Source organism: Microtus oregoni, unplaced genomic scaffold (genome assembly GCF_018167655.1).
Source record: "Microtus oregoni isolate MIOR12 unplaced genomic scaffold, Mior012 000030F_ref0000283, whole genome shotgun sequence".
NCBI lineage: Eukaryota > Metazoa > Chordata > Mammalia > Rodentia > Cricetidae > Microtus > Microtus oregoni.
This window is the reverse complement of record NW_024543089.1, coordinates 946,032-962,397: the sequence shown is the minus strand read 5'-3', so window position 1 is coordinate 962,397 and position 16,366 is coordinate 946,032. Positions and strand designations below refer to the sequence as shown.

The window sequence follows — 16,366 nt, the reverse complement described above, 5'->3', positions numbered from 1 at the left end:
AATTAAACATAAAAAGGAAGCTTCTAAGAGGTTAGTGATCCAAATGTAAAACATAAATATTTTAAGTGAAGAACAAATTGTAGAATTTTTTGGATTTTTTATTGAAAAACTCTATTTTCATAAAGTATTTTTATTTTTTCCCATCCTCCAACTCTCCCAAAATCATTTCTACCTTTCTACATACACAAGATTTTATCTTTTTTCTTTACAAAAAAACCAACAAAAACATCCAGCAAAAAAACTAAAATATACAAGCAAACCATCAATCCCCAAAAAAATGAAACAAAAAATATTCACAAAAATAAAATGAATTTATTTTGCATTGGCCAACTCCCCGTGGATAGACCTATTATGAAGTGTAGATAATATGTACAGTGAGAATCTGTTTGAGAAGCTAATTTTTCCTTTGCCAGCAGGCATCATTTTCAGATAAAATCTTGGATAAAAGCAGGAGCTTGTGCCTGCTTTCTTTCACTCAGTACTGAAATCCCACCTGGTTGGAACCAGTGCAGGCCATGGGTGTGCTGCCACAGTCTCTGTAAGTTACTATTCCCACAGTCCTACCAAGTCTGCAAGACATAGTTTTCTCAGAGTCTTCACCACCTCTGGCACTCATGATCTCTTTGCTTTTTCTCCACACAGATCCATTAGCCTTGAGGAGAAAGAGATATCCCATTTAGAATCGAGCTTTTCAAAGTCTTTCACTCTCTGATCATTTCCACTGCTTCCATGGTGAAGAGCAAAAGGGGATATATTATGATTTTATGACTATGGAACTCAAATGTCTGTGGCTGTCACACATGGAGAGCCATAAAGCAAATAGAAATAACAAATGTAGATAAATACAAGACTAATTGGTCTTTACCATAAACCTTACAATTTATAAATGTCTATATCCAAATGGGCTCAAGGTAGCAAGGATGGACTCTACAGAAAAGTTATGCTTAATAACAAAACAAATTTCCTAAAAATAACCAAGATAATTTCACCACCTGAACTGCACAGAGGGATAAAACGATCTTTATCCTCAATGTCCACACACAATTAATCTGTTTTGCATTTTTCAATGTCTATATACACAAACTAAGATATCATATCAATGGAATTAATATTGAGATATGGTACTCTTTGCATTTAAAATACTCATAATGAGCATAGTGTGAAGCTACAATTTTTCTTTGTTCCTAGTATTACTTGGCTTGTCATAAATTTTTGTAGTGTAGAATTTTCCAGTAGCCAACAAATTAACCCTTTCATATGTGCAGGTTTCCAGTTTTCACACTTGTATAGTCGGTATATTCAACTTATAGAATGATCATTTCTCTAGGAACTCCTGGGGTTTGGAGATGCAATAGAATAAACTGAAAGACCGATGAGAATGACTGATGGGAAAAGGAATAGAAATAAAAACTGCAAAGAAAATAATAATATTTAAAAAATCAAAAAAGCCTATGAGAACAATAATGTAATGGGAACAGAATGGTTTATTTAGCTTACTCTTCTACCCTGAACGTGACTGGGACATCTGGATGACTGCACAGAGGAAATTCCCATAAGCCACCTGTCCACTATTTGGTGCTTTTGTTCACTTAGATTTTTGTTCTTCTACCCAGGACCCAAATCTATTGGATTTCAGAACATGCATGGATGACTGACACTACAGATGCTCACAAACCTCCTCTCTTCCACTGTCTTTAATCCTGAGAGGAAACATGAGAACACAAAAGGAAACAGAGATAGCGGGAAAGGAGGAGGTTCCTTTACTAAAAGTGTAAAGAAGGTTTCAGCAAGCTTTGATTGCCCTCACATTCTAACATCCTGGTTTTAATTTCTAGAACATGAGCAAAATAGTGGTCCCAATCATCACGCTCTAGGAAATATGGACATAAAAGTAAAATTGCAACAGTGAGAAGAAAGATCCTATGTCTTTTCCAAGGATTTCGGTTATAGCAGAGTTTATGCCCTCTAAGAATTTTCATTTTACGTATTTCAAAAATGTTGTTTTTCAAGTGATATACTTTAATTATAAAATAATTAAGGATAATGTTGACATAAAAGTCCAGACGTCAGAGCAAATAAATTAATTTATTCAGAAACTGGCATTTCCCCTCATTTGCATATTACAATTGTATATTTCTTCTGTGCCTGTGATGAGGGCTGCATCACAGGTTACAAACAGAGTTGGAGTCCAAATCGCAAGAAAATAAAATTCATCTTCATGATAACCCAAACTCTTTAGTTTATATCAGGAACAACTGCATATTGTGAGATGATTTCAGCTGCCCAACACACTGTTGTCAGTCACTCCTTGGGCTTAAAGATAGTGGATGGGGTTCCAGTTCAGCTTGCTCTTCCCTTGTTCAATTCCCAGGATGAAGGAGGAATTGTTGTCAGGTCTAGCAGCAAGAAGAGTAGCATTTTCTATAGCTACAGCAGCCAGAACCATATCCAGAGCCATAGCCAGAGCCGTATCCACAGCCATAGCCAGAGCCGTATCCACAGCCGTAGCCAGAGCCGTATCCACAGCCATAGCCAGAGCCGTATCCACAGCCGTAGCCAGAGCCGTATCCACAGCCATAGCCAGAGCCGTACCTGGAACCATATCCACAGCTAGAGCCAGAGCCGTATCCACAGCCATAGCCTGAACCATAGCCACAGCCATAGCCATATCTTGAGCCATATCCGCAGCCAGAGCCATAGCCATATCTTGAGCCATAGCCACAACTAGAGCCGTATCCACAGCCTCCACAGGAGTTCCCGTAGTAGTTGCTGCACATGGTGATGAGAGGTGAGGTTTCAGCTGAGAAGCAGAAGGATGTGTCTGAAGTGAGTGCCATCCAGTCTGCCCAGACTTTTATACCCTACAGATTGATGGCTCATGCCTCACATGGGCTCTGCCCTCTCAATTGACAACACTTCTAGAGTGAACTCATTCTCTGAAAGTTTGTTAGGAATTCACAATTTACTTACTACTACCCTAGGAACTCAAAGAAGCATTCAATAATAATAATATGTTTTCTAAACAGTGAAGCTTAAGAAATTATAGCTTATCCTCTATAAAGTCATTTTATGACCATGAGAGAACATAACATACCACTAAATATTCATGACCAATAAGAATGTGTTTGTATTATGTTTCTCAAGGTCTTTGGAATTATCATCTGTACAGTCCCATGGTGAGGAGTGTTATTACCTTCTCCATTAGCAGCTGTTGGAGAAGAACCATTGTACCAACTCTGTTTTTGCTATTAAAATCAGTCAAAATTACTTTTCATATATTTTTGACAGAGTTGAGTTTTGAACCTTTAACTTACAGCTAGAACTCAGTTCTTTGTGAAGTAAGAATTGTTATTGCTATCATTTCCTACATGAAAACTTTGTATTAAATTGTTCGTGTACAAGTTATAAAATGAGACATAGTCTTATCACTCATAGATATTTATTTCAAAGGGTTACTACCTAACAGGTTGAAAATGTCTTGGCTCAAGTTTTTATTGCTGTGTTTTACTTAAGTTAAATTCTTACATATGAGTTAATGTTAGCAATTACTCAATATACATTGATGCTAATGCGAGTATATAAATAAATGCAATTGCTTTTTTCTATAACACAATTAACCAATAGTGAGTATTTCCATATGGGTGGAGTAGATGTATAAGTGAAAGATTTTGGTGAAAGAATATGTTTTAAGAGACTAAGTGTATAAGGGACATAGCTCAACATAATAAAACCAATTACAAACATCCCACCGCCACCATCATTCTAAACAGAGGGAAACTCAAAACATTCCACAAACATCAGGACCAAGACAATAGTGAGCAAACCTATTCAATGTAATACTTGAAATCTAAGCTACATCTGAAAGACAACTGACAAAGACCAAATAGAGACAAATAAAGAAGGAAGCACTCAAACTGTTTTATTATGTAGAGCTATGTCCCTTATACATACTTAGGCCCTTAGAACATATACTTTCATCAAAATCTTTCATTTACCCATCTACTCCACACATATGGAGGTACTCACTGTTAATTAATTGTGTTGTAAAGAAAAGCAATTATATTTATTCATATACTTGCAATAGTATGAGTGTATATTGTGTAATTGGCAAGATTGACTCATATTTAAGAATTTAACTTAAGTAAAACAGAACAATAAAAACTTGAGCCAAGACATTTTCAACCTTTTAGGTGGTAACCCTTTGAAATAAATATTAATGAATGATTAGACTATGACTCATTTTATAACTTAATAGATATAATGCAGGGAATAATGGAAATAAAAATTCCTCCTTCAGAAAGAACTGAGTTCTAGCTGTAAGATGAAGGTTCACAACTCAAGTCTGTCAAAATCTATGAAAAGTAATTTTGACTGATTGTAATAGCAAAACAGAGTTGGTACAAAGATTATCCTCTAATAGCTGCTAATGAAAAGGTAATGACACTCTTCACCACGAAGGGACTGAATAGTTGATAATTCAAAAGACACGAAAAACATAATCCAAACACGTACAATTTGGTCACACATATTTGATGGTGTGTTATGTTATGTCATAGTCATTTAATGACTTTATAGAGGATAAGCTATAATTTCTTAAGCTTCACTGTTTAGAAAACATATTATTATTATTGAATGCTTCTTTGAGTTCCTAGGGTAGTAGTAAGTAAATTGTGAATTCCTAACAAACTTTCAGAGAATGAGTTCACTCTAGAAGTGTTGTCAATTGAGAGGGCAGAGCCCATGTGAGGCATGAGCCATCAATCTGTAGGGTATAAAAGTCTGGGCAGACTGGATGGCACTCACTTCAGACACATCCTTCTGCTTCTCAGCTGAAACCTCACCTCTCATCACCATGTGCAGCAACTACTACGGAAACTCCTGTGGAGGCTGTGGATACGGCTCTGGCTGCGGCTATGGCTCTGGCTGCGGCTATGGCTCAAGATATGGCTATGGCTGTGGCTATGGTTCAGGCTATGGCTGTGGATATGGATCTGGCTATGGCTGTGGCTATGGCTCTGGCTCTAGCTGTGGATATGGTTCCAGGTACGGCTCTGGCTACGGCTGTGGCTATGGCTCTGGCTATGGCTGTGGATATGGATCTGGCTATGGCTGTGGCTATGGCTCTGGCTATGGCTGTGGATACGGCTCTGGCTATGGCTGTAGATATGGATCTGGCTATGGCTGTAGATATGGATCTGGCTATAGCTGTGGATACGGCTCTGGCTATGGCTCTGGATATGGTTCTGGCTGCTGTAGCTACAGAAAATGCTACTCTTCTTGCTGCTAGTCCTGACAACAATTTCTCCTTCACCCTGGGAATTGAACAAGGGAAGAGCAAGCTGAACTGGAACCCCCATCCATTCTCTTTAAGCCCAAGGAGTGACTGACAACTGTGTGCTGATCAGCTGAAATCATCTCACAATTTGCAGTTGTTCCTGATATAAACTAAAGAGTTTGGATTATCATGAAGATGGATTTTATTTTCCTGGAATTTGGACTCTAACTCTCCTTGTAACCTGTGATGCAGCCCTCTTCACAGGCACAGAAGAAATATACAATTGTAATATGCAAATAAGGGGGAAATGCCAGTTTCTGAATAAATTAATTTATTTGCTCCGATGTCTGGACTCTTCTGTCAGCATTATCTTTAATGATTTCATAATTGAAATATATCACTTGAAAAATAACATTTTTGAAATATGTAAAATAAAAATTCTTAGAGGGCATAAACTCTGCTAGAACCCAAATCCTTGGAAAGAACATAGGATCTTCCTTCTCACTGTTGCTATTTTACTTTTATGTCTACATTTCCTAGAGCGTGATGATTGGCACAACTATTCTGCTTATGTTCTAGTCATGAAAACCAGGATGGTAGATAGTGAAGACAATCAAAGCTTGCTGGGAACCTTCTTTACATGTTTAGAAAAGGAACCTCCTCCTTTCCCGCTATCTCTGTTTCCTTTTGTGTTCTCATGTGGCCTCTCAGGATTAAAGATAGTTGAAGAGAGGAGGTTTGTGAGCATCTGTAGTGTCAGTTATCCAGGCATGTTCTGAAATCCAATAGATTTGGAGTCCTGGGTAGAAGAACAAAAATCTAAGTGAACAAAAGCTTAAGTAGTGGACAGGTGGCTTATGGGAATTTCCTCTGTGCAGTCATCCACTTGTGCCAGTCACATCCAGGGTAGTAGAGTACACCAAATAAACCATCCCATTCCCATTAGATTATTGTTCCTATAGGCTCTTGTACTTTTTAAAATGTTATTATCTTTCTTGCAGTTTTTTCTTTATTTCAATTTTTCCCATTAGCCATTAACACCCACCTTTCAATTTGTTCTATCACATCTCAACCCACCAGAAGTCTCAAGAGAAATGATCATTGCATAAGTTGAATAAAACTTCTATGCAAGTGTGAAAACTGGTTGCCTCCACATGAGAAAGTTAGTTTGTTGGCCACTGGAAAAATCTACCCTACAACATTTTTTGTCAAGCAGAAAAATGTTAGCAACACAGAAAAACAGTAGCTTCATTCTATGTGTACTAGGAGTATTTGAAGTGCAAAGAGTTCTGTGTCTCGATACGAATCCCATTGATATGACATCATAGTTTGTATCTATAAATATTGAAAAATGCAAAATGGATTAGTATGGATGTACATGGAGGATAAAGATCATATTATCCACTCTGTGCATTTCAGGTCATGAAATCATCTTGGTTACCTTTGAGAAATCTGTTTTATTATTAACCACGATTTGTCTGTAGAGAGCTATCCTTGCTACCATGATCTCATTTGTATATAGACATTTATAAATGAAGGGGTTTATGATAAATAACAATAGTCTTGTACTTATCTATATTTGTTATTTATATTTGCTTTATGGTTTTCTATATTTAACAGCAACAGACATTTGCTGTTCCACAATCATAAAGTCATAAAAATCTATTCCCTTTTACTCTTAACAATGGAAGTAGTGGAAATGATCAGAAAGTGAAAGACTTTGAAAAGCTCAACTCTAAATGGGATGTCTCTATCTCCTCAAGGCTCTTGCATCTGTGAGGAAAATAGGGCAAAAAAAAAAAAAAAAGCCAGAGGTGGTGGAAGACTTTGAGGAAACCATGTCTTCCAGACTTGGTAGGACTGTTGGAATACTAACTTACAGAGACTGTGGCAGCACACACATGGCCTGCACTGGTTCCAACCAGGTAGGATTTCAGTACTGAGAGAAGGACGGGGGCATAAACTCCTTCTTTGACCAAGAAGCTATCTGAAATTGATACCTGCTTGCAAAGGAAAAATTAGTTTCTCAAACAGAGTCTCACTGTACATATTATCTACACTTCAGGATGGTCCAGTACCCAGCGGGAGTTGACCACACCAAATGAACTCATTTTATTTTTGTAGATTTTTTGTCTCACCTTTTGAGGATGTGGTTTGTATTTTGCTTGTATATTTTAGGGTTTTTTATGGCTGGGTGTTTTTGTGTGTCATTCTTTTTTGTAGAGAAAAAAGATTGTGAGAGTAGAAAGGGGGGTTAACTCTTGGGGAAGTTGGAGGGGGTAAAAAGAGAAAAATATTTTATAAAAACATAGTTTTTTTTTAAATAAGAAAGCCAAAACATTCTTCATTTTGTTCATTGATTACAATATTTATGTTTCACATTTGGATCACTAACCTCTTAGAAGCTTCATATTTATATTAACTTCTAGTTCTGTATCTGTCTGTATTGAGAAAATTTCTTCTGTATCTTCTACTATGCAACCAATCATTTCAACTGATTGGCAGACCGAATTGAAGAAAGAGATATCCTATGTGTGTGTCAGATAAAAACAAGACACAGAGGGAGTCAGACATACAGAATGAATGAGTGGTAGAAAAGGTGTAAGACAAAACATAGATCAATATAAATGTCTAATTTGAGTTATAAGACTTAATTGGACAAACTAAGCTAAAGTCAGGCTTTCCTAATTAATAACTCTCTATATCATTATTTGGGAGCTGACTGGTGGGATAGAGAAAGACTATTTACAGAATCACTTATGTAATACATTTAATTTTGGAGGTTTGGAGAAGTGAATACTGATGTGGAATATACTTCTTTATATGTACTGTGTGGCTAAACTCAGACAAGAATTATGTGTTAATTTACGTTATAAGATCTGGTTAATAATAAGCCTGATCTAATACACCAAACAGTTTATAATTAATACAAGCCTCTGTGTGTTTCATTGGGACTGAATTACTGTGGGACTTGGTGAGACAGATACTTCTGTTTACAGAATACAGACTACACATATTCATAAATTCACAAAACTTTCTCATGTGTTTGAAAGACAAGAACATTTGAAATTATTTTGGATAAATATATTCGGTGGATATTATTTTGAAGAGAACATGAAAGAGAATAATAGAGAAAATGGTATGCAATGACTGGATCTAATGACTTTATAGTTCACAAAACCATAACCTCACGTATTAATTTGATGGTGAAAAATAATTTAAAACCCACTTTAAAATTACTTTACGTGAGGTATGTGTGTATGTATGCATGTGTGTTTCTGTCTATAGTATGTGTATGTAATTGTAATACTTACCAAATCTAGAAGAGGGTGTCTCATCCTCTTGAGCTAGAGTTACACACATGGTTGTAAACCAGCCTATGTAGGTGTTAGGAACTAAATTCATGTCCTCTGTAAGAATGATTGTTTTCCTAACTGCTGAGCCATTTTTTCAACCCTTTAAACCCCATCTTTTTGGCGATGCTAAGTTAAAATAGACTCTTGATAACTACATTACAGCTCCCTAAAATAGTTATACACAAGGTTCAGTTTCCAGTATAAGATGAGTTGTTGGAGGTCACTTGTTTGTTCCCAGCTGCTCAGCCCTGAAATAACCACACAGAAAATAAATTAATTAAATCACTGCTTGGCCAATAACTTAAGTGTATTGTTAGCTAACTCTTATATCTTTGGTTAACCCATTTTTATTACTTCATATTTTGCCCCAAAGCTCATAGCCTACCAGCAAGGTTCCAGGTAGCAGCTTGTGTCTTTCTCCTCTAACGGCACCATGGCATCTCCTGACTCTGCCTTCATTCTCCCAGCATTCAGTCTAGTTTCCCTGACTATTTCTATTCTATCCAATCACAAGCAAAGGCAGCTTCTTCATTAATCAATAAAAACAACACATATACCGGAGGACTTCCTACTAGAAAGATGTAATTTCCTTGAACATTTTCAGAGAACAAAATTTTCACATTGAGTCTCACATATATCATAGTCGTGAAGTTTCATGGTCTGGGGTTTTTTTTTCTTAAATTACTAAAGTTATTGAATTTATTTCTATATGGCTTGTGTCACTGATTAGACGATCTGCAGCTCAGAGATTTCTTTGACATCTGCAGTAGTTGGTCAGTGTTAAGACACAAAATTTGCTGTTGTGTAATGAAAGAAGTAAAGGTGCACACCAACCTGAGCCCAGCAGGAATCCCAAAGCAGAAACGTTTAAAGGAAAGGCATAAGAGACACTGAACAGAAATCCTTATCGTGAAAACAGCAGATGATGACAGCATGGACTTAAAGCTGAAGATGAAAATAGAATCCCCAAAAGTCAACCACCACACATATCACATCTGCAGAAACCTATCAAAACAGCTGCATTACGTATGTGACTGAAATGGTGTTTCAGAGCAAAGAAATGATACCAGGACCAGAAGAGTTGACCAAGAAGCTTCACATGTTTATAGCTAGTATCGACTCATGAGTGAATACATAGTTCATGTTCCTAGAGAAGCTAAGTAACAAGGTGTACCGTAAGGGAAATATATATATCCACCTGATTGTCAAAATGGACAAGATTACCTGAAAAGATTGGGAACATAGGGGTGGGGGGAGAAAGGAGGGTGGAAGGAGAAGAGGAGGAGAGAAGGGGAGTGCTGTTGGAAATCTTACAGCCAGTGGTTACCCACCCACTGGGGCGTGATCTCTTATATTATTTATGCTGATGTAGAGCATATGTCCTACCTCTTTTCCGAGGGATTTGGTTTCTCATCTCTGTTTCAGCAAAGGATTCTGATTTGTGAGTCCACCACCAAATAAATAACTGTCTATTTCTCAATTCTGAGCTAGTGTGGGATTTCTTTTAAGCGTCCTTCCACACCTGGCGCCACCATGTGGATTCGGACTCCATGCTTAACAGGTGGACGGCCTAACTGCCTAACCAGTCCACGGCCCAGACAGTCTCCCATCCCTGCCTGCTTGGCTGGCTTTTACCTAAGTGGTGCTTTGTTGAAGCCCTGCCACAACGGCATTTACTCTGTGTGGCAACTTGGAAATTTCTCAAGCGCATGCATGACTGCTACATTCTCTGACGCTGTTCCTTGCTGCGTGGCGACTGTGCAGCTTCTGATTTCTGTTCTTTGCTCGTGAGTTCTGGTTTTCTTGTTTTGTGTATGGAACTGAATTAATTGCTTTTAATTTGTCAAGCAAAGCATATTTCTCAGTATTTAACCAGTACCAAAGCAGAAAACTAAAGCGGAACTCAAGTGGCCCAGGACCATTCCTGTCGCCACCAGTTGCATTGCTTCTAGTTGCAACTCTGCAACCATGACATCTGCTGGACAATAAAGATTACAGTTTACCAGATCATATAACATATAATTAATAAATCAAAATGGCGGACTACATTAATATTGAAATGTTTAGCAACTTTTTTGCTAATACTATGGATTGTATTATGTGAGGCTAATATGGTAATGGTGATGATTCAATTTATTGGGTATTGGGACTCAGTTTTTTCCTTTATATTCTATCATTAAGGAAGAATATAAAATTTTTTTGGAATGATACAGACTTTACAGATTAATAATGAACGGCTAGTTGACAGGATTAATACCATTGAAAATCAAAATTACCTGAATTAATAATATTAAAAAGAATAATATTAATTTGACAGACAAACTTTAATCCATATCTATGGGCCCTAAGAAGTTATCTGAAAGAATTCATACTGTTAAATTTGTCAATCAAAATTTGTTAAAAAGTTATAATAAGTTAGCAGATATAGTATCTCTCCAGTATGGCAATCTGCATGCTATTCAAGTAATGTCCAAGGATAAGATGTTATCTTTAAGGGAGAAACTTCAGACCTTGGAATCACATGTGCAGAATGAGAACCAGAGGCTAGGTGCCTCAGTGAAATCACTAGAAATATATACAGGCCAAGAGATTCAGGCTTAAAAGATGAACAATAGTAAAAAAGATTCGAAATAATTGAGGAAATTATTGGAGCTGATGAACAGGGAAAGAAGGCACAAGGACAGGATTCAACATCATCAGTAGCTGTCAGAGATGACTTACCCAGGGTTTTAGCTTTCTACCCTGTAAACTACTCTGACAAAGCATCAAGTTCTAAAGGCCCAAATGATCCAAAGAAGGTAGATGGATACCTATAAGAATGGATGATCTAAAAGAAATTAAGTAAGCTGTTGTAACTTATGGCTTGCAGTCTGCATTTGTTAGGGAGATGATAAAAGATATAGTCTTCTAGTATCAAAGCAATGCCACATGTCTGGACTCAGTTAGTTTCAGTAGTCCTGGATGATGGGCCTCAATTAATGTTTAGAATTTATTTCAGAGAAGAGGCAAAAAATTTTGGAACAACAGGCTAAAGCAAAAGGCCATGAGACTTCTCAAAATCAAATTCTTGGTGAAGACCCTTATGCTGACGCACAGATTCAAGCTCTTTACGATGAACAAAACTTGTCCCTATGCCACAAAGGAACCTTAAATGCTTGTGAAAGGATTAAAGAACTAGGGAAATTAATTGAATCATATACCAGGGTTAAACAGGGCCAGAGAGAATCCTTTACTGACTTTTTTTTTAACAAAGATTAACTAAGGCTGTACAAATAGGAGTAACAGACCCAGATATTAGACAAGAACTTATTGAATCTCTGGCTTTTAAAAATGCCAACTTAGAATGCAAAAAGACACTTGAAACTTTAAAGGTTAGATCAGCACCTATCCTCCATACAATGAACATTGAGACACTTGACTGCAATACTGAATCTTGGGTAGGATAAGCAATTTCCAAAGGAATGAGGAGACATCAAAATGCCAAATGTTTTAATTGGGATAGAATAGGACATTTGAGAAAGGATGGTAAACAAGGAAATCCTAGGAATAATGTGTCATCTGGAAATGGCAAGAACAGGAGGACTCAGACTTCGGGTATATGTAGAAGTTGTGGCAAAGGACCAATGAATACAGATCAACAAAAGACAGACAAGGCAACCCGATACCATAGGGAAACTCTTTGAGGGGCCTCTCACAGGCCCCTAAGTCAAAAGTGGCCCAGTAATTCCCAGTAACTGTGGAGAACACGTCACACAAGGAAAATTCTGTAAACTATACTGTTCTAGATGATGGCATAAACACGGAGGATAAGTTAAAAATTCCAATAGGAGCTGGGCGGTGGTGGCACACACCTTTAATCCCAGCACTCGGGAGGCAGAGAAAGGCGGATCTCTGTGAGTTCGAGGTCAGCCTGGTCTACAAGAGCTAGTTCCAGGACAGGAACCAAAAAGCTACAGAGAAACCCTGTCTCGAAAAAAAAAATTCCAATTTTTTGGAAACGTATATTCTGGCATACTTCTATGAAGACCAAAGCTAAGAGTGCGTATAAATGGAATTGCAATTGTTGGTTTGATAGACACATGTGCGGATGTGAGTATTATTACTCCAGAATATTGGCATTGAAATTGGCCTCTTAAAGAGGCAGATGTTCAATACTAGAAATTGGAACCATATCTCAAGTTAAACAAAGCACAAGATGAGTTGACTATATTGGGCCAAAAGGTCAAATAGGGAAACTGAGACCATATGTGGCTAATATTGCAGTAAATTTATGGGGTCATGACATGCTGCAGCAATGGAATACCCAGATTAACATTCCTGCAGTCCCAGGAACTTGTAATTCTGAGAAGGATATTATAAGATACTATACACAAAGGTCACCAGCCATTCAGGCTGTATAAGAACATAAAACAACTAGCAAGCCTTTAGAAGAACCAATAGCCCCACCTTTAAAATGGTTAACTGAGAAACCAATATGAGTTAAGCAGTGGTATATAACTGAAGAAAAGCTGCAAGCTTTAGAATAGTTGGTACAAGAGCAACTAGATGCTCACTATATTGAAGAATCAACCAGCTCATGAAATTCTCCTGTATTTGTTGTAAAAAGGAAATCTGGTAAATGGAGAATGGTAAGAGATCTAAGAGCTGTCAATAAGGTAATTAAACCTATGTATGGGCCCTCTACAATCTGGAATTTCTCTGCCTTCTCTATTATCAAAAAGGTGGCCTCTTATCGTTATTGATTGCAAATATTGTTTCTTCACTATGCCTTTACAAGAAAAGGATAGAGAAAAATTTGCCTTCACAGTGTCTACTTATAATACTTCTCAGCCTACTAGGAGATATCAGTAAACTATCCTTCCACAAGGAATGCTCAATAGCTCCACATTGTGCCATTACTTTGTAAGTCGGCCATTGGAAATAATATGTAAACAATTTTCTAAGTCTATAATTTACCATTACATGGATGACATTTTACTATCTGATTTAAACATAGATACCTTATAAAGAATGTGTTAAGAAGTAAAGAAAGTTTTGTCAAAATGGGGATTACAAATTGCTCCTGAAAAAATACAGAGAGGATTTCTGACACTTACCTAGGTTATAAAATAGGTTTGTAGAAAATTAACACACAAAAAGCACAAATTAGGAGAGACCAGTTGCGGACTCTTTAATGACTTTCAAAGATTATTAGGAGACATTTCCAATCTATGACAAGCTGTTGAGGTAACACCTGATCTAAACAAAACCTTAGATGATGATAAAGAATGAATAGTCCAAGAGATTTAACAGCTGAAGCAGAAAAGAAATTGACAGTTGTTGAGGAGATATTACAGGAGGCACATGTGGATATGGTGAATCCAAATCTTAATTGTATTCTAGTCATATTGCCTTCCAGAATTTCTACTTCAGGAGTTTTAGTGCAGAGGGATATAATATATTAGAATGGATCTTTTTACTACATAAACCAAGTAAAAAAAATTAAAACTTATGTGAAAAAGTCTCTGAAATTATTATAAAAGATAAACTGAGACTTTGTCAACTATCAGGAATAGACCCAGCAGAAATTATAGTGCCTTTAACTACTGATGAAATAAGAAAGATTATGGGAAGACAATGAACCATGGCAAAGAACTTGTGCTAATTTTTTGGGAGAAATTAATAGCAATTATGCCAAAAGCGATAGATTTAACCTTATAAAGAGAACTTCTTGGATTCTTCCCCAAATTGTACATGATGCTCCAATAACTGGAGCCCATTCATTTTATACTAATGCAAATAAATCAGGGATGGCAGGTTACAAATCAGAAGAACTAAGTAAGGTTAAACAAAGCCCTTATAATTCTGTCCAGAAGGCAGAATTATCTGCTATTCTTATGGTGCTAAGGGATTTTAAAGAAACCCTTAAAATAGTTAGTGATTCACAACATTCAGAAAGAGTTGTCTTGCATATTGTAACCACTGAACTTATACCAGATGATACAGAATTGACTTCATTATTTACCCAGGTGCAAGACATAATCAGTAATAAGCTTTATTCTATATACATAAAACACATCTGATCCCATATGGGTCTCCCAGGTCCTCTAGCAACCAGGTAATGCAAAAATTGATTAATTATTGATTGGAAGTTTCTGTGTCACCAAGTCCCACAGCCATTTAGTCCCAATGAAACACACAGAGGCTTGTATTAATTATAAACTGCTTGGCATATTAGTTAAGGCTTATTATTAACCAGCTCTTACAACTTAAGTCAGCACATAATTCTTGTCTATGTTTAGCCACCAAACACATATAAAGAAGGATATCTCACATGATATTTATTTATCAAAACTTCCAAAATTAATTACATTAAAAAAGTGTGATTCTGTAAAAAGTCTTTCTCAATACTACCAGTTAAATCCCAAATAATGATGCAGAGACTTATTAATTATGAAAGCCTGACCTTAACTGAGGCTTGTCAAATTTACTCTTATAACTTCAATTATACATTATATAAATCTATGTTTCATCTTGTGCCTTTTTAACTCTCATTCATTCTGTATGTCAGACTCCTTATATGTCTTTTTGGTATCTGACACATGCCTAGATTATCTCTTTCTTCCTTTCTCTCTGCCAGTCAGTTGAAATGATTGGTTGCATAGTAGATGATACAGGGGAAACTTTCTCAATACAGACAGATATGCTATTAGAAGTAAATATAAAGATGAAGTTTCTAAGAAGTTAATGACCAAAATGTGAAATATAAATATTTTAAGAGATAGGTAAAATGCAGAAATTTTGGGTTTTATTATTAAAAAAAATATTTTTATAAAATATTTTTCTCTTCTTATTCCCTCCAACTTGCTCAGGAATCAGTTCCACCTTTCTCACCACACAATCTTTTTCTCTCCTTTCTTTACCAAGCGTGCGTGCGCGCACACACACACACACACACACACACACACACACACAAATCCAGCAAAAAAAGGAATTATACAAGCAAAATACAAACCCACCTACCTAAGAAGTGAGACAAAAAAGTCTTCGAAAATAAAAGGACTTTATTTTGTGTTTGTTAACTCCCCCTGGGTATTGGACCTATCCTGGAGTGGAGATAATATGTACTGTGAGACTATGATTGAGAAACTAATTTTTCTTTGCTAGAAGATAACAATTTCAAAGAGCATCTTGGTTAAAATAAGGAGCTTGTGCCCCCGTCCTTCTCTCAGTACTGAAATCCCACTGATTGGAACCAGTACAGGCCGTGTGTGTGCTGCCACAGTCTCCGTAAATTAGTATTCCAACAGTCCTACCGAGTCTGGAAGACATGGTTTCCTCAGAGTCTTCCACTACCTATGGCACTCATGATCTCTTTGCTTTCTTTTCCACACAGATCCATGAGCCTTGAGGAGATAGAGACATCCTATTTAGGGTCGAGTGTTTCAAAGTCTTTTACTTTCTGATCATTTCCACTGCTTCATGGTGAATAGCAAAAGGGGATAGATTTTTATGACTTTATTATTATGGAACAGTAAATGTCTGTGGCTGTCACACATGGAGAGCCATAAAGCAAATAGAAATAGCAAATGTAGATAAATATAAGACTTATTGGTCTTTATCATAAACCCCTCCACTTATAAATGTCTATATACTAATGGGATCATGGTAGCAAAAATGGATCTCTACAGACAAATCATGCTTAATGAAAAAACAGATTTCTCAAAGATAACCAAAATGCTTTCACCACCTGAAG

At 36.7% G+C, this 16,366-nt stretch overlaps 2 protein-coding genes across 2 annotated transcripts; one reads left to right on the top strand and one right to left on the bottom strand.

Annotated features, from left to right (window-relative positions):
• Window positions 1–2,396: 2,396 nt before the first annotated feature.
• Window positions 2,397–2,837, bottom strand: LOC121465296 (keratin-associated protein 21-1-like). The gene has a single exon (XM_041678523.1). The coding sequence runs from the start codon at window positions 2,835–2,837 to the stop codon at window positions 2,397–2,399; it is 441 nt and encodes a 146-aa protein (XP_041534457.1).
• Window positions 2,838–4,792: 1,955 nt separating this feature from the next.
• On the top strand, window positions 4,793–5,287 carry LOC121465295 (keratin-associated protein 21-1). Its single transcript, XM_041678522.1, has one exon. It carries the CDS (start codon window positions 4,793–4,795, stop codon window positions 5,285–5,287), a length of 495 nt encoding a protein of 164 aa, XP_041534456.1.
• Window positions 5,288–16,366: the final 11,079 nt, after the last annotated feature.